General features: G+C 48.3%; 1 protein-coding gene across 3 annotated transcripts; it reads right to left on the bottom strand.

Moving 5' to 3' along the window:
* Positions 1 to 380: 380 nt before the first annotated feature.
* ZNF518B (zinc finger protein 518B) lies at positions 381 to 17,386 on the bottom strand. Of its 3 annotated transcripts, none has more exons than XM_019453696.2 (2): positions 17,086 to 17,386; positions 381 to 7,008 (listed from the first exon to the last, which is right to left on the bottom strand). In XM_019453696.2, the coding sequence occupies exon 2, from the start codon at positions 6,813 to 6,815 to the stop codon at positions 3,570 to 3,572; it is 3,246 nt and encodes a 1,081-aa protein (XP_019309241.2). In that variant the 5' UTR covers positions 6,816 to 7,008; positions 17,086 to 17,386; the 3' UTR covers positions 381 to 3,569. The 3 variants fall into 3 exon arrangements, with proteins under 3 accessions (XP_019309241.2, XP_019309239.2, XP_019309240.2); XM_019453694.2 differs by lacking the exon at positions 17,086 to 17,386 and adding an exon at positions 16,391 to 16,495; XM_019453695.2 differs by lacking the exon at positions 17,086 to 17,386 and adding an exon at positions 15,847 to 15,972.
* Positions 17,387 to 18,718: the final 1,332 nt, after the last annotated feature.

Here is an 18,718-nt window from a genome sequence, read left to right as displayed (position 1 = left end):
CAGCAGGCTCATCAAATGCTGGGGAGCTCCCCCCGCCCCAACCCCTCCCAGCAGAGGCCAGACACACAGGGCAGGTTCGGTGGCCACAGACCACCTCCGAAGAGGCCACGGACCACGGGATGAAAACTGTTACTGCTGCCCAAAGCAGCATGAATTTAGGGCAGCGCAAACCAAAAAAGCAGCCTGGGGTGTTCATCTCAGGGTGTGCCGGGTGAACCAGTGGTGTTATCTAATTCGGAACACACCCCGGTGGGACTCAAGGCACCTGAGCTGTATAGGATGATGCCTTTCCATGTTTCAGAAACAGATCACACGAGGTGATGTAATACACGGCCCTCCCCCCACCCCCCCACCCCGAACAGTGAAATGAAAGGGCAGAGAACGTTTTACAGTTGTTTTATTTAACAAAAGTGATGCCAACGTCTCTATCTATATACAAATGTGTTTCGAAACTAGAGCAGCAGACACAGAACTGTTAACGCGGGACTTACAATAATGCTTAAAACGGGTTATGCAATATTTTGTTTTCTGCTCATACTGACATTTACACATTCAAAAACGATTCCAAAGGCCGAGCCACATCACATCCTCATTTTCTGGGATGGTTTATTTAGTAGGTCGTGAAGGAACGGGATGGAGCTTTTTAGGGTTAATATACTGTGTTCAGCTTAGTTTAACAAATAGCACTTGGCCCATAGTAGGGTCACAAAATGTTTGGGGCTGGGGATAAAAATTGGGGTAAAATATGATCTACGAGACTGTGAGGTCATTTTTGAGAAATTTTCACTTTGTCATATCATAACTATAATAAGATCATCTCATTTCTGACCCCCAAAAGTTAAGAAACTCTACCTTAAGAAGTGTTTAAAATGATTTTATTGGTAAACACTATCAACAAAATTTCATGAGTACAGGTCCTTCAAAATCAAGGTAGGAGTCCATAAATACTCAGCACAGTTCTACCCCTACCTTGTCCAATTTTGTTAGACGTATTTATTTCATGACATTTACCTACATGTTAACAAGCTATCTGCTAAATAAAGTTCTTTATAGCGGGAGGACAGACATGTTTTGCTTTCTCATTTTTTATGACTTTCAGGAGCCCTCTCAATTCCTTAAAAAGTACTGTAGTTCTGGAAATCCCCCCCAAAGCTTAGCTACACAGTCTACTGATAAAATTTAGCTCCATACAAGTACATAAGCTGAGTTTTAGGTAATACTTGAAAAACAGTTGGTGCTGCAAAGTATAAATATTTCATGTTGACACTTAACACTCTGACCTGATTCATGGTCATCTTTCCTGAAAGGTCACGGTCTAGCCTCTCAAGAAAGATGCTACTAAGCAGTGAGGTATAGAAGGAGGAAAAAAAAAAAATCACAGCCTTTTCTTCTCTCAACATCTTAGGAGCCTTCTAGCTCCTGGCAGGGTACACATCTACACATGGCTGACACTGCCGAATCCTCTCCTCTGGGTGGAAAAGTGAGCGGTACACAGGGTCCATTTCCCAGAAAGCACCAACTGGAAATGCACGGGGGAGGAAATACTGTCATGAAATGATCCTCAGCGGTTTCTACTCCTATTTGTTCATATAAATCAGACTCATCACTTGTGCTTTCATTTGCTAAAAACGAGACCACACCATTATAAAAATGTGCTTCCAAAATAATTTCTAGAATATAAAACGTCTTCTATTTCTCCAGCCCACATAATTTTGTTATAAAATAGGAAAACCGAAAATCAGCTACTGCAGTTTTTATATGGTAAAAAATATTTATATGTGTACACACAAACATATATACACATATAAAAAAAACCCAAGTTTTAAATTTCAATAAAAATTAACCAATTAGTCAACTTAATGATTATGTATTCAATTATACATAAGAAATGTTGATCTACATTTCACTTGAGAACTACAAAGAATTACCATCCCACATCTATCAGAAGATAATCTTTCACACATGTAAAAAAAAAAAATCGTAAAGTTCCGACTAACCAACGCAATGGAAATCTCACTCAAGTCTTTTGCAGACAAAACGGCCCCCCATTTCATTTACTGCACTAACCAATTCCCTAAGGAAAGAGCAGGCTTAAAAGGAAGAAAAACACGGAGGTGGGGCTGCCTTGTGGTTGTCCCTTTAGGGTTCTGTGTGATGGTTGGTGCCTGAGCGGGCAAGTGAGGAATAAATCCAGTCCGAGCTCCATCTGCCAGGCTATCTATCTGGGAGGAACTCTTCCTAACGCACATGGAGGTGCTCTGTGGACCAGCCGTGGTCCTGGCCTTTGTCGGTGGAGACAGCGGTAGATGTTCTTGAGAATTACTACCTCGGAAAGGTGGGTGAGAGGGACGTTGCCATGACCGTTGAAAACCAGGCATACTTTTCCTATAACCTCAACAAAGATGGTGAGATGCTTCCCTTTTGCTGATTCTTGCTTGTTTTTAGTATTTTCACGAGGGAAAGCCTTAAGGGGCCTCAAAGGCACAAAAGGAAGGGGACAGGAGGTGAGCAGGGAAGCATCCTACTCCGTAGGAGGGTCTGTTCAGGAAGTTGGCAAAGGGAGAGCAGGATATGAGCTGGGGAGGGGGGCAGTGTCTGTGGGGGAAGTGTGTGCAGGCTTCGCCCGTGGTTTCGCCCGTGAGTTCTCAGATGAAAACTGGTAGTCACGTTAAAGTCAACTACCTGCACCACCCTACCTTGCATGGTCTTCCCCAGTGTCACCTATGTCATAAGACGCCTGTTTGTTCACATTTTAAATTGGCTTATGTTTGTGAGGGTGGCTAAGGGCAAACAGCAGCCTTAGTTCTAGATCTTTTCTGTGACCTTTTTTTTTTTTTTTTTTTTTTTTTAAAGGCACATTCCCTCAACTGTCCCAAACCAGGATGTTTAAAAAAGAAAGCAAAGGTTTGGAAATGTTTCCTTCCTCCCCTAACGTCTACTATAGTAGATTCAAGCAAACCTTGGAATCATCCTTTAAAATGGCCAACAGCAGCACAGTGCTCTGTGCTGTAAACGACACAAGTACTACAGAGGGGGTGAGGAATTTAAAAGAATAGCCATTTTTCTATAACCGAATTTAAGGTAACAAAGTAGAAAGTTTAATTGCCATTAAACTTTATGCACCAAATAGCACATGACTTAATGACGGGATGGCTGTGCACACCACCATCTGGGCTTAATCCCTCAGTAGCATGTGTAAAACACTCTGAACTCACCCTTTTGAATAGACTACAACAAATTTGTATCTACTCAGTAAAAGGGGTGCTACACAAAGCAGTCTCAGATCCCAGTGGAAATCTGCAAGTTTCACTTCTCTCCAGGAAAACGCCTGTACGTGGATTTGTGCGTAATTTCAGGGGCCTCAAACACATTCCAAGTTCCAGTCACTTATCTCGGGTTAAGACTCCTGGCTCTCAACATTCCTACAAGAGTTCTGAAGAATTGATGACTCTCTCATCCCTACAATCTCTATTTCTCCTACTGAGTCAGGGAGGAGAAAAAAAAAACAAAAGCAAACTAGAATAAACTAAAAGTAAGAAAAACAATTTGCTTCAAAGACCACTTTTTACTTATTTGCCTTTGGAGGAAAGAACATCCCAATCTCTAGTAGCTTCTATCAAATGCCGTTGGCCATGACTCATCCACTCTTCCTGGTCTTCATACAGCCGCCCACAAAACCAGCACTTAAATATACACTGGGATGAGTCATCAGGCAAGGAATCCACCACCTGGTAGTTGTTTTTATGAACTTTTTTAAGTTTCATTTTCAACATCATTTGCCTTTTTATTTGATTGGCTTCCTCCACATTCTGGTAGGTCAGACGGACGTGATGCCGTCTGATGCCTAGCTGACACCTAGTCCTCTCTGATAAGACGACTTTGAGGACGTTGCCTTTGTACTTGTTTATTACCTTCATCACATTGGTCACTTCTGGTGAGTCAACGTCAGGATGGTTTAACACAATGACAGGCTGATTCCGACGGGGGCATTTAATCAACTGGTCTGGTTTAGCTGCTATCAGTCGAAGTTGTCTTGTGACCTGAAAAATTGAAGGATCCTTGAGATAGCGGCTGGGGTCAGCCTGGATTTTGGTTTTCTTCTTGGATGAGTTCACTTGTTTGGTTTTATTTTTACTTATAGGAAGACTTCTGGGGAGCAGTTTCCCTTGCTTACTTGGTTCACTGCTTCCTTGGTGACTGTGTAGGGGACCAGTTTTTTTAGGCATGGTGCTACAAGTAGCACTCTCTTTCCTTGGTTTTGGCCGAAGAGGTATATCAAGATTTTGGGACACATCTACTGGCCCACTTTTACTTGTCAAAGACTGTAAGTCTGAGTCTGTCTGTCTCACTGGGCAGAGCGGGATGGGTTTTATTAACTGTGTCTCACTGCAAGGTATACTGACGGGTGCTTCACACGTAGCCTCTATAATGTGGGCATCCTCAGAAGAATTAAGAACCCTCAACACAGCCCCTTTGGGGATCAATACTGGAGTAGCAACATGGGCCTTCCTGGTCACTCTGCTTTCAGTTTTCCCATTGCTGTCTTCCATTAACTGTGGATACATTTGCTGATGAGTAAGCTGTCCATTAATAGCGCCGTCATCCTGAGGTTTGGGGAGCGTGCCTGTGGAATAGCCGGTGCCAGTAAACGACACGTTAATTTCGTGAATACCTTCAGGAGCAGCTTTCGAGGTTCCCTTCGAGGCCTGCCCTACAGAACGGCGATGTGCATTATTTGCAGACAAAGATGAAGGCTTGCCACAGGATTCAATTAACTGAGCTATCTTTCTGCGCAAGAGTTCAATTGACTTTATTTTGGACGTGGAACTATTCCATTTAACACCCTCAGGGACATTTTCGGACCCAGAGCTCAGAGAAAATACTGACGAGATGACCGGGCCATCGAAAGAGTCTTTAGTCCTTTCTGGATTCTTTAGTTCCAGGGGTTCCTCCCCAGGCGGCAGAGCCCCGATGCTATCTTCTCCAGGTATACTTAGGTGTAAATACTCCCTTTTGCGTTGAGAGGCAATCTGGCCCGTATTTGAACCTGCCTTGTGTTCCTCTGTCTGCTTGTCCTTCAGCTTCCTGTGGGAGGGAGCCATTTTTGCAGGAACACTGATCTCATTTCTAGATTCCAAGTGATTTGTGCTCACAGGCAACAAGCCCTGGTCTCCGGAGGGCACAGCTGCAGGTGGTGCAGCAAGAGGGAAGAACGAGTGTGAGTCGCTGTGTAAATGTCTTCTATCCTCAGTAAAAGAAACAGCAGCTTTATGTGGAAACGGGCTTGATGCGGTTCTGAGACCATGTAAAACACTGTGTTTTACTATAGCTGATGGAGAATGACCTTTGAAGGAGAGAGACGGAAGGGCCGGTCTATGTGGATACGTGCTACTTTTTTTCTGGAAATCCTCCACTGTATCTGGGTTGAGGAGGGATTCCCCACGGTTGTGCACACGAGAATCTGACAGGAAAAAGTCGTAAGACCTCACCCACTTCACATTTTTAAGTTGTTTCTGAACCGCAGAATGGAGATTATCAAAGCCTGCGAGTTTTCCGACATTCCCTTCAATCGGCGGTGGCTTTGTATGTCCTGCAGAAGCCATTTTTTCCCGTTCGGTTGAACCCTTTTCGTTAGTCATACGCTCAGAACTCCCTCCCTCAGCCCCGCTGGCTTCAGGGCGGTTACCTTCTTCCAGAGGAAACAGTTTCAGGACCAGCTGCTGGGTTCCATTGACAACCTTCACATCCATCAACTGGGCTAGACAGTTTGCAGGGACAACTAATTCCGCCGGTGCCACGACTGTCAAGGGCATTCCCGGCTGCACGGGCTCTTTTGCAGGGGACAGCACTTCCACCTCCACGCTTTTGTTCTCAAACAGACTGACCTCGTTTGGCTCCGACAAGGTCACTTTATTCGGAACACACACTACATCTTTCTGGTGTTCCTTGGATTCAGGCAGCAACATGATATTGTGCATTTTGTCCTTATTTGTATGGAGGGAGAACCTTGAGAGTTGATCCGACAACCGATTTTGAAACGCAGTCCTCGGACTGGGAGCTTTTAAAAGCTCTGCGTTTTGTTTGGATGCGCCGGCTCTTTTCGGCTCCAGCTTGGCCACGGTTTTGGGCGGCCGCTTTCCACCGGCCCTCTCGTGCACTCTCCTCCTGTGTTTGACGATGTAGTCGTTTCTGATAGCGCCATAGTCGCAGTACTCACACTGGTAAGGGAATATGCCCGTGTGTTTCACCAAGTGCCTCTGAAACTCCCCTTTTGTGTAGGAAATGTAGCTGCAGTGAGAACAGATGAATTTAATCTCTTCATGTTGAAGCGTGTGCTTTTTGTACTGCAGAGGGTCCTTTGTGGAAAATCGACATTTATCACAATAGTATTTGCCGGGCTTAAAGTTCCTTACCTTAAATTTGTTACTGACGGAACCTGAGATGGTCTCAGCTTTATTTCCTACGTGAGCTGCACTGGGATTACTGTTCACAAAATGAAAATGGGAAGAAGCCATGCCGAGGTTGCATGTGAAGCAAACATACTTGTCGTCCTTTTGGCTCTGCCCAGTACCCTTCTTCGGATCTCGAAGCGGGATTCTGTGGACACTTTTGCACTTTACACACGTAGCAACCGTCATCACGGCAGCCTCCGCCTCTGAGCCTTGACATAACAGAGCCTGAGCTTCTTGTCTGTCTGGTCGAGTCGCTCTATTAGCATTAGGCTGTTTGGGTGACATGGTCAAGGAATTCTGTGCGTCGTTCACTTGTGTGGTATATAACTGCTGTCCGATATCCTTCATCTTCTTTATCTGCATTTCTGAAAAGAGAAATCCAGAGAGACTTCACATGGTAAAATCCTTAGGGGCCATCCTTCATTTCACTTTGTGATCGGCAGAGAAACAGTTACTTCTTGGGCGCATACTGCGTCCTCCTTTTTAATCCACCACCACAGTAGGTGTAGGATCCCAAAAAATGGTTGCTTCCAAGGCTCTGATATTCTGGGCAACACTAAAGGGAAAAAAAGGAAATCACAAAGCATGATTAATACATGAACTTAAGGCTTAGTTAAGCTCTTTCACACTTATTCTTGGCAATTTTATGTTAAATCTTGACGTTCTTTCTTACACACACGTTGACAGTGAAACGTCATCCAACAGAACTGGCAAATCACAAGCCTAAACTGGAAACATTTTTAAATTCAGCCCCCCTGAAACTCATCACTTTAAACCAACCATAAACAGGCCAGGAGCAAGGAAATCACAGTTGTCATTCAGAACAGCCCTTGATACGCGGACATATTATTTTTAGGTATCATGGAGAGCATCCCAGCAATTTCACAGGCATAATTTCATATTTGCCTAAATAAAACCTTGTATAGGAGGATGCTATTTCAGTTTTGAAAAAAGTTTTTTTTTTTTTAAGTATGTTTATTTTGAGAGAGAGAGTAGAGAAGGGGCAGAGAGGGAGAGAGGGAGAGAGAATCCCAAGCAGGCTCTGCACTGTCAGCGCAGAGCCCGACACAGGGCTGGGACCCACAGACGGTGGGATCACGACCTGAGATGAAACCAAGAGTTGGACGCTTAACCAACTGAGCCACCCAGGCGCCCCAATTTCAGTTTTTAAACACACAGGTTATCAAGTGGTGGAGAGAGCCAGGGCTTCGGCTCAGGTGTCCGTTTGTTTCTACACGACAGCTAATCATCAGCTTGGATTCTCAGCTCTCTTTCACATGCTCCATTTGTGTTCACAAATGGTAAGAAGTCAGTAATACACTGGCAATATCAGGTGTACACAAACTGAGTCCTTCAACATCTCACTGAGCATCTGTCAGGTGCCAGGCACTGTTCTAAGTGCTGTAGGGCAGTCAGCAAAACCAAGTATCATGAGGGTAGAAGAGGGGAAACAGGAGATACATTTATTTCTTAAGTGGTGGTAAGTAATTGAGAAAAATATACCATAAACGAAGGCCAGAGGGACTAAGTATGTGATGAAGTTGAGGGCTAGCATGTGGAGGGGTGGGCAGTCAGGAAAGCGTCCCGTTAAGCTGACATGTGAGCACCGACCTCGGGGCAGCGAGGGAGCGAGCACTGTGGCTGTCTGGGAGAAGGGAGTTTCAGGCAGAGAGGAAGCCAAGTGTTGTGGGATGAGGGCCTGGAGCACCAGAGGAATGGCGAGGAGGCTGAGGATGGAACGTAATGAGCAGGAGGGGAGGAAGAGGACAGAACGGTCAATATGGTCAGAGGCGGGGGGGTGGGCACTGGTCAAAGAAAGATCTAGCACGCGGTACCCTAAGGATGTGGCTCTTCCTCTACATGAACCAAATCAGCGGGGGAGACTGGAGCAGCGACGTGGCCCAATCTGATTTATATCCCAACAGAGCCCCTAGCGGCTGTACGGGCCAGCGTCCGCGAAGGTGGAATGACAGCAGCAGGGGACTGAGGTGAGAGGCGGTGGCAGCCTGGGCTGTGGAGGCAGACGCGCAAATGTCCCTACAGCGAGTACCACGATCTGCGTGACATGACGCGTTATTATAGAAAAACACTTGGGGCGCCTGGGTGGCGCAGTCGGTTAAGCGTCCGACTTCAGCCAGGTCACGATCTCGCGGTCCCTGAGTTCGAGCCCCGCGTCAGGCTCTGGGCTGATGGCTCGGAGCCTGGAGCCTGTTTCCGATTCTGTGTCTCCCTCTCTCTCTGCCCCTCCCCCGTTCATGCTCTGTCTCTCTCTGTCCCAAAAATAAATTAAAAAAAAAAAAAAAAAAAAAGAAAAACAAAAAAAAAAAGAAAAACACTTAATCACCTTTAAGTGCACATTCTTTCTTCAGAATATACAGAACTAGGAGCCAAATAAAAAAACACTCTGGCTGGGGATCAGCTAATAGCCTTTCTTTTATGACCTTATAGACACCAGTTCAGCCTTCCGAGCCTGTCTTGTCATCGGGCAACTAGAATGAAGGACACTTATCCTACTTCTCCCCCAGGGCTGCCTGATAACGATGTAAAGTGGCTTTGGTGAAAAGAGACCCCAGTGACACTGCTATTTGCCACTACTCAAATGACCTCAGGTGAGCCACCCATTTGCATCAGCTTATTCACGTGCGTTCATCTACAGGAGTATAGTTTTGTCATTTTCTTTCCAAGTCCTCTGAAAACTCAGACGTGTCATTCCTCCTGACACTGAAGACTTGAAATCTCAGACCGGACCGTAGGATCACATGCTTAGCAAGAAGCGGAGAACATCCTGATGGAGGAAAGTCCCTGGGAATTAACCAAGCCAGCCGCAGTGGCTACGGAGCACAGGCCTCTTGGAGGTGTTTCCACGAAACCATCTCGGCAGTTATTCGGCATTGAGAATCCGCAGGAGCAAGTGCCAACAGGAAGCGCGAGGCTGTGCTTAGCAAATACGGTTTAACGGGAGGTGCAACGTCCAGGCCTGTCCCGGCTGCAAGGATCTTCCAGGCCTCTAAACCTTTCTCAAAATTACGTGATGTTTCTACACTGGCAGTTCCCTCCGTTCGGGTGATGCCAGGCTTCTTCCAAACAAGTACAATCTCTTTGGCCTTTGACACTCGTGTGGCTAATCACAGGGGTAAAAGATGTCCGTGCGCCCCGAGACAGAGGTGAATGGACGGGAGTGGCAGGCCGAGAAGTAAGATGGCTTTGCTGCTGGCACCGCACGTGGGCACACCCGAGTGACAGGTTCCCACGCTCACTCCCTCTTGCGCAGCTCGGTCTGTCTGGTTCACACAAGGCACAAGCACCTGGGAAGCTGGGTCCTCTTAGCAAATCACTGCCCCAGGGGCTGATGACCAAGACTTACGTGGAGTGACAAAACGCCATGCGTGCACCCGACCCTGAGAGGACACTGGGTGAACAGTCAGCATCAGCTTTGGTGTTGACCTCCCTTTCACACTCATAATGCCTTGATTATAAAACCTCTGCATTTGACCTCCTAGGACAAGAAACATACTTATTTTTCTTTTTAATAACTTAGGAGGGTTCTCAAAAACTTTTTTAACGGCATTAAGTGAGCTTTTTAATGCATAATTATCTGCAGCATCAGCCAAAGGCGATGGGCGCACAGCATAGAGAAGAGGCACAGTGTGTCACAAACGTGTTTCCTCGAGACTCAGTCTTGCCTCTTCCTGCAGAAAGGCCTCAGGGCGGCATTCGCTGCTGGTGGCCTTCCCTTCTGACTTCGAGCTCACTTGTCCTGGTTTCTTACAGATTTATCACGGGGACACACAGACACAAAGACTGAGTTTGTCAAGACACCAGCTCAGTGACGCGGAGGCCTATAAAACCCATAAAGGTTGTCCGAGTTCTCCTTAAAATGGAAGCATCTGACTTCCAAATACTAGAAACACCAAACGCTCAACAGAATTAGAAGAGAAAGAAATAGTAACGCTACTTAAAGCTACAGATTCTGGAATCACCGTACAGGGACTTAAATCCCAGTGCCGTCCCTTTGTAGGTGTGTGACCTGGGGTAATCTGAATCCTCTGTTACACAGTAAACAGTACCTATTTCACTGCTGGTCACAAGGATTACACGAAATAATATGACATACGGTGCTGAGGTTAAGTCATCACACATCGTAACTGCTGATTTCTCCCTTTTAAAATGAGGAAAATAGAAGAAACCATGCCAATCTCAGTCAAAGGGGCTAATATATATCTCCCTCTTTCTTCACTGCCTTACGACTGCTGTTTCCAGAATATCCGCTGAATCTCATTGCATGACTTTAATTACAGTTACTGGGTTGTATAGCTGAAAACACAATTCACCTCTGGGGCAAGACCATCACCCAGCCTTAGTGGCAAAGTGGCTGGCACGAGAGGATGCTTGAACTACACACAGAGTCCTCACTACAGCTCAGGTGTACGTATAAGCTACTTACCGGACTACCCGTTTTTGTTCCTCTCTGAGCCCAGTTAACTCCCGAAACAGCCCTGGAGCGAATGCACGTTTACAGACCAGATGTTCATGTGAAGACAGGCTACCCACTCACATCACGTGCGTGTGACACAGGTCATCACGGACGCTTCTGCTCGTGAGAGGTGCCCGCCAAACTCAGGATTAGCTGCCTGCGGGCCTCATGCTTGGACGGAGAGGCAGATTTACGGAGCTCTCTCCAGAAATCCTCCCACTGAGGCTTCTGCCACGTCCATTGCAAGGGCAGGCATGCGGCTGCTGTACCCGCCAAGATCAACGGGAATGGAGATGGACAGTCTGCAGTTCAGACTCTGGTTCTGTCCCTCTTGGCTGGGCCCTGAGGCAAGTGATTGCTCTCTGTTCACGGTCAGGCAAGAAAACAGGTTTTACTATCTTCGGACTTAAAGGGTGATCAGGAGAGGGCAACACGATTAACGTACGCAAAGCACTTGCCCGTAGCACATGTGCTCAAAAATTTCTTGTCCCTCTTGCCTACTTTATTTAGTCATAACAAAGACCGGTCTAACAAATTTTGTTTCCCAGCAAGCAAAATTTTAAAGCATTCTACCTCAAAGGGCCCAGGAGCATGTAGACAAGTAACACCTGATCAGAAAGAAAGGAAAAAAAAAAAAAAGCAACATTAGGCATGTAAACAGCTAATACTGCCCAGGTAAAACAGGGTTTAGGAAGAAACTGCGACCTCACTCAGCAAGTACTTCTTCAGACCGTGACAAAGAATCAGAACTGAACTGAATGGGTAAATAGTTCTAAAGAAGGAAAAACACCAACCAAGTATTACTTTCTTTTTGCCACACTACTTGGCACTTCAAAATGACTGAACTGCAAACTGATGGCCCCTGAATGACAAAAAAACAAAACAAAACAAAACAAAAAACTTCCAAATGTTGCTGGCAAAAATACAACCTTTGGGATTCTGGATTTCCCCTGGGTGGCAGAATGGGGCAAGAAGGTCGGACAAGGAAGCCCCTGTTCTGACCCCTCTGCTTTCCAGGTGAAAAGTATAATACAGTAGAAAGGACAATGGCCTTGTGATATCAAGAACAAGGTTCAAAACCTAGGTTTTTGACTTTAACAGCTGGGTGATTCTGGATTTGTTAACCCCTCCGGAGCCTGAGTGTTTTTTCACTTGGAAAGTGGGAATAATAATGCCTCGTGTACATGCTGATGTGGGGAAGAGGTATATGCAGACAGCAGGTAATTTTATGCTAGGCAAAGAGTACATGTACTGTTAAGAAACAAGTCAACATACTTTTGTAAGATTCCTTTGAAAATAGAAGAGTCTGTAAACTCCTGAGAAGCAGCAAGTCTTAGTTTAACAAATCAGCCTGATGAGATAAAGGTCTCTGGCAGCAGGAGGTTCCCAGGGGGGCTGGAGGCCAGGATCTTCTCCCCAACCCCATTTACAAAGGAGTTATTTGGGGATTGAGCTCTTCAACTGAGACTAACTACATCAGAAAACAAAGTTACGATAGAGGTTTTCCTTAACAGTTTAAGAGAAGACCTTTAAGAAAATATATATATATACATATATATACATATATATATATATATACACACACATATATATGTGTGTATATATATATATGTGTATATATATATATATATGTGTATATATATATATATGACCAGTGAGAGAGGTTTTGAAGTATAAAACTTATAGCTCTCTATGTGGAAAGAAGAATGTTAAGGGGAAATTATGCTCTTGTTAGCATTAAAAAAATACAAGGGAAAAACAAAGTAGTATTACAAGCAACATTACACAACTGTGTGGGACTAAACACACCTAGGACTCGAGGTCTCTAAAGGTGATAAAATGAAGGACACATATATTTTTGAGCCCCTCCTCCCCTTTTTTTGCCTTAACAACCGAATTTTGTGGATGAAATGGATTCAGGGTTTAATAAAAAGTATAATCAAACACAGACCTATCACTACACCAGGGATCATTAACCTTGGCTGCATTAGGGTGACGAATGTGTCATCATATGCCCGGGATGTTAAACTTATTTTTGAAGGCAGTCCCTGGGATGGTCACTCTACTGCACACCAGGATCACTTGGAGAGCTTTAAAAAAATAATGCCTGGGCCGCATTGTGAGTGTGGGAGGCTCTGAGAGTTTTAAAAGCTTCCCAGGTGAATCAAATGTACAGCCAAGGTTAAGAACCACCACCTGCCATTACTAGGCGCAGAAGAGTGTGTGGGAATGGCAAGAATCTTCTGACCGTCCTCGTGCAATCTTTTATACACCCGTCTCAGCCAAGGGTGCCGGAGAGGGGGCAAGGACACTGCCTTGGACGGGAGTGGGTGGATGGGCCAAGCAGACTGGGTGCAACCCTTGCTGAGCCATGTGACCTTGGAAATGTCACCGCTGATACTCGCTGTTAAGCGTGTAACGACAATAACCGCTCTACAGGTTCTTACACGTCAACGTTCCTGGCAGGATGCGGGCACAAAGAACATAAATCAGGACTGTTTCACCCCCACACCTGACACAGGCTGAGGTCCTGAAGGGGTGTCAGGGGAGCTGCAGAGCAGTCGTTAAATGGGTGGCCTCAGCGAAGTGGTAAATGCGGATCTGTCAGCGGCTGGCTGTGTTTGGCGATCCTGGTGCATCTTGACCCACGTCAGGTGGAAGGGGTGCTGGGTGCCTGCAGAGGCACACGCATATGTCACCTCACATTCCTCAAAGTACGCCTTCCATCATTTGCTTCTTCTAAGATAACAGATCTGGAGAAGCCGTGTGTCTTTTCCAAGGTCGCGGAGTTGGTCAGCCGGTATCTAATCTAAATTCTTTGCTTTTCTGCTAGCGGGCTCTGTGGGGCTGGGAACTGAACTCACAGACAGCAGCTGCTGCCACTTGGGTAGTGTTCTTACTTCCTGCCTGGGGCCGCTGAGCTGCAGAGGAGTCAAAAGCATGGCAAGTTCCAGGGCTCTTCCTTCTTTCGGGCCTTGTCTTCTCTGGCGCCCCGGCCCCATCCGGCCTCACTTCGGGCCTTGGCACAGGCTTCCGCACTCAGAACCCCCTGAGGCTCCAAGACACTGCACAAAATGCCCTGCGGAAGCCAGGCACTTGGATGGAAGTCCTGGGTCTTGTGCAGCCTTGGTTTCTCTGAGAATTTTCTCCTAGAAAATAAGAAGGAACCCCGAAAATGCTTCTCAAGCAGGGATGTGTGGCAAAGTAATACAGGAGCTTAAAATAAAAAGGAAAAAAAAAGAAAAAAAAGGTTTCCTAGGACTGAGGTGACCAAATGAATCAGACGGCCTTTTCCCTGAGATGATCTGAGGCAGGCACTTTATAATTCTTGCCAAGTGATTCTGCTGCCTCACCACCCCACTCCATGATGAGAACATCTGATTAGAGTCTGGGTCCCTTCAGTCCCAGGATGGAATCTGGAAACTGCAATTGGCTGGGCTGCATATGTGAACAAAGAAAATGAAGTCTACCCCAGGCTGCTTGAGAACAACCGAGACTGGGAAGCCACACTGTGACGACCTTGTTTGTCACAGCCAACAGCAGAGGGCTTGGCAAAGGAGACATGCCATACATATTGAAGGAAAGAACGAATAAACGAGGGAATGAATGAAAGGTCAGCCTTCATGGCAACGATCATAAAAATGTTCTCTGTTCTTCCTCCTGCCTGAAAACTGGCCCAGATCCTCTTACTGAAAGCAAATACACTATGGGAGATGGAGGTGTTTTTTAAAATTGGTATTAATGAATTTTTAATAGTCCACACTAGTTTGACATAAACATCAAGGGGGAAGCTCAATAAAATACTGCCCTCCTTTGTGTGCTGTTTTCAAAATGCATTTGTAATGAACGTTATCAGCAGAACAAAACTGGGCACACACAAAAGTGTTCTTTTTCAAGGCTATAATACATCCTGGATAAAAAAAATCATTAAAAAAAATTCATCCCAGGTGAAAGGAACATGGATATCAGACAATTAAAACAGCCAAACGTTCTACTCGCCTTCTGAAGAGACTATACGGTATTGGTTTCTAGCCTCCATTTGCTGGGCTTCTAGAACCCTTGGCCAGAATCTCCTGTTGTATACACACATCACACAGGCTGGGCTGAACTTCGTCTATGTGACTCCGAGAAAGCTCAAGAGCCACATTCCTATTCTCTCTCCCTTCCTCTAGGAAAGTGCTGCAAAGCTTCTGGGGACCCGTGTCTGGTCTTACTAAATCTTGGTGACTTCCAATCTAAACTTGAGAGAGAGAATCTTTAAAGGTTCTAACACAACATTACAGGTTAGCCGGGTAGGCTTTCTGAAACAGGACAAAGTGCTATTTCACTTTTTCATTAATGTTAGGCTGATGTATTGTTCGTCATCGCACTTTTAAAAGTCGGGGTTGTCGTAACGGGGTACGTTTACATAGAGGGACTGAAGTGCTCTCTTTCATTGTCTCCTTTGGCTTTCCCTTTCCGGGGAAGAAATAGTCATTCTTTTGCAACCGGCCTGAAACTGCCCAACAAGCCCAAGGCAACAAGAGAAAAAGGGCAGCTGCGCTGGGGAGGTCCCACAAAGGCTCCCATCAGCATCTGAACGAGTCAAACCTTCACCATCTCCCCTCCCCCGAGCCCCCCAGCCCCCTACTCCGGCAAACGATGCAAAGGTCCTCCACGGACAAGTCCGTCCCTGGACACACGCCGCGAAACTCCCAAGGAAAGACAATGCCAGTCCGGTTTTCAAGTTTATTGTTGGCACACTCACACCGATGGTACACGTTATCCGAGGCGAGTCCACGTCTAACAGCGTGGTGCTAGGAAGGGGGAGGGGAGAGGGCGCGGGAGCAGGGGCTTACGGCGTGGTCTCCCGGGGCCGGCCCGTGGCGGGGCCGCGGGGTCTCCGCTAACCACCGGGAGTCACACCACGTCAACGCTTACCTCCGAGGCCCGCAGGAGGCTTTAAAAATGGCCTCCTGACGACACTTCCTGCTCCGAGCCGACCGGTAGAAATCCTCGCAGGCGATGCATCATTTAAAACGCTGGGGGCGGGCGGAGGAGGCCGGCGCGGCGACTCCACACCCGCGGCACCGCAGCCCGCACGCCGCCGCCGCGGATCGCGACCGGCGCGCGGGGAGGGGGGGGGTGGGAGGCGAGCCTGCGGGGTCGCGGCGGCACAAAGGGCCCGCACCCCGCCGCCGCCCCGGCCCCGGGGTCTGGGCGGCCCCGGGCCCCCGAGCCGCCGCCCCCCCCTTTCCGTCCCGCCCCCGTCCCGCCCCGGGGACTCCGCGCCGCGCCGCCGGCCGGCCGCTCGGCACGCGGGGCTGCGGCCCGCACGACCCGGCCCCGGCTGCCCGCCCCGTCCCGCCCCGGCGCGGCCTCGTCAGGCCCCCGCCCCGCGCAGCGCCCGCGGCCCTCTCCGCGCCCCGGCCCGCCTGCCCCGCGCGCGAACCCGGGGCCCTCGCCCTCCGGCTCGGTCACTCACCCGGCCGGCGGGTCCCGGCTCCCGGGAAGGGGTGTCTGCACCGCCGGCCGCAGGCCGCCGCCGCCGCCGCCGCCGCCGCCGCGCCCGCTGTAGGTCCCTACTCGGAGGGGGGGGGGCGGAGCCGGGCCGGCGCCGCGCGTGCGCAGTGCGACGCGGAGACTCGGCTGCGGCGCGGCTGGTGTCCGAGGTCCCTAAGGCTGCGCCGGTCCGCGCCGGGTCTCCGTGCCGCGGGGCGCCCGAGACGGAGCCGTGCCCGGGTGTTGGGCTCGGGGCTCGACCCAGCGCGTCCACACCCACTGCATGCAGCGGTCGTGCTCAGCCTGCATGCAGTGCCCGCAGGCTCAGGAGCCTCACTGCAGAAGGAGAACCGATCTACTTCCATCAGCGGCCCGGCGGACCGTTCGTGAGCGCCCGCTGGGTGCCGGCGCTGGGTCCAAGCCCAGGGCGCGGTAGCTCCCCGCCCTCGTGGAGCCTGAAGTCCAGCAGCGAGCGAGTGAAGGCGAGAGAGACAAGGAGCCCAGCTCTTCAGCCTCCAAATTTCTCCTCTTGTGAAAAAGCAGCCGTGAATGACCTGGCCTTGAGTTGGGTTCGAATCCCGACTCCTTTCCATCCTGCCTTCGGGACCTTGGGCGAAGAGATCCCCTGACCTCTCTGAGGCTCGCAGTTTCCATTACTAAAGGTGGAAGAGGTCATACCTGAAGCCCAGAGTCTCCTCTATCACGTACATGGCTGTCGGGGCCAGACGAGGCAACGACTGCGGGAGAGTCTGGAGACGGTGTGAGCGCATTTAATGCGTGTTTTGTCCTGCTGCTTGGACTCCGATACCATTTGCTGGGAACCTCCTTCCACCCCCGACACACGCGCACTTTTGACCTTTCGGAAAGAAAGTGTGCCTAAAATAGATCCGTCTCTGAGGAAAGAAGGGGGCCAGTCCCAATAAAAAGTGACTCAGACGTTGCTTCCTACAAAATAAAAGTGCTTCCTAGGAAGGGCAGACTGTGGCAGGGAGCAGCAATTTTCTCCAGGAATAACCGTCAACAGTTTATTTCAAAGCTCCGGAAGGAGCAAGGCGGGATTCCAACATCTTCCTGTTGGAGGCCAGAGGTCAGGGTGCGTGGACGTTGGCCAGAAGCAGGGCGAAGATGCAGGGCCCGGGGCGATTATTCCACACGAAGTGGAGTTCGGGAAGACCCGTGTCAGCCACAGGACCCGCAGCTAGGCAAAAATGCCACCCCCCCCCCCCCCCCCAACTGAAATAACAAGAGCTGAGCAGAGAGCATGCCGACCCAGAGAGGGATCACCGACGGCAGGTTCTTGCCCCGCTGCTCTTTGCTGCAATGCCGGACCTTCGTTCCTGATAAGGGAGCTTCCTGGTTCTCTATCTTCTGTGGCTCAGAAAAGCTAGCGGGCCTTTCCTCACAAAAACACATTTATGTACAAAGAGTTCATATCCATAGGGCAGAGAGTTCCAGCTCCCTCCAGAGTGGGATGGGCTTGGGAAGGGCGCCGAAAATCTAGCTTGGCCACTGCCTAGACATCGCTGGTGGCAAAAGTTGCTAAATGCAGGAAAAAACCGTTAATTCTAGGTGTTGGAGAAACAGAAGGCTAGGCATTAGAGGATTTTCCCTAAAATGTAGCGGAATTGTTGCCTCCCCTTTTAACTTCCACTCCTGCATTGCTGTTCTAGCCTCTGGAGTCACACGGAGTCGATGGACAGTCCCACTGGCTTTCCTGGAAAGGTTTCTGGAGTTAGAGCTGGTTATAAATCCCAGCTCAGGCAAGAAGCAGCTGTGAGTCTGCTCCCTAACCTGTCTGAAACTCAGCTTCTCATGTAAAATTCAGGGAACAATAGGACCTAGCTCACAGGGCAGTTGTCAACATTAAACAAGAGAAAGCAGGTCAAGGCTTAGCATAGTCCCTGACAGATTTACATTTCTCAGAAGCCCACATTCAGTCACATAAAATGCTTTGTGGATGGTCTGGAAATGGGGGTATTTACAGCCTGGAAAGGGGCCCAGCTGGAATAGAGACCACTCCCGTAGACCCCCTTAAAGTTGACATATTGCCCCCTCTTTAAAGCAGGGAGAGTTCATCTGGAAATGTTACTTCTGGCCGTTCAACCAGGACGTTCTCCCCCATCCTGTTTAGTTTGCCTAGTCCTTTTTCAGTGTTCCATAGATCACCTCTGGTATAGGCTGAATCACATCTCCGCAAAAAGAGTGTTAAAGCCCTAATCCCCCGTGAATGGAAATGCAAGTTCACCCCAGTGGATGTGACCTTATTTGGAAACAGGGTCTTTGCAGACATAGTTAAAATGAAGTCATTAGG

Source organism: Panthera pardus, unplaced genomic scaffold (assembly GCF_024362965.1).
Source record: "Panthera pardus isolate Hobbes unplaced genomic scaffold, ASM2436296v1 HiC_scaffold_13, whole genome shotgun sequence".
In the NCBI taxonomy this organism is placed as follows: domain Eukaryota; kingdom Metazoa; phylum Chordata; class Mammalia; order Carnivora; family Felidae; genus Panthera; species Panthera pardus.
The sequence above is the reverse complement of the archived record's forward strand: the minus strand, read 5'-3'. Positions and strand labels throughout refer to the sequence as shown.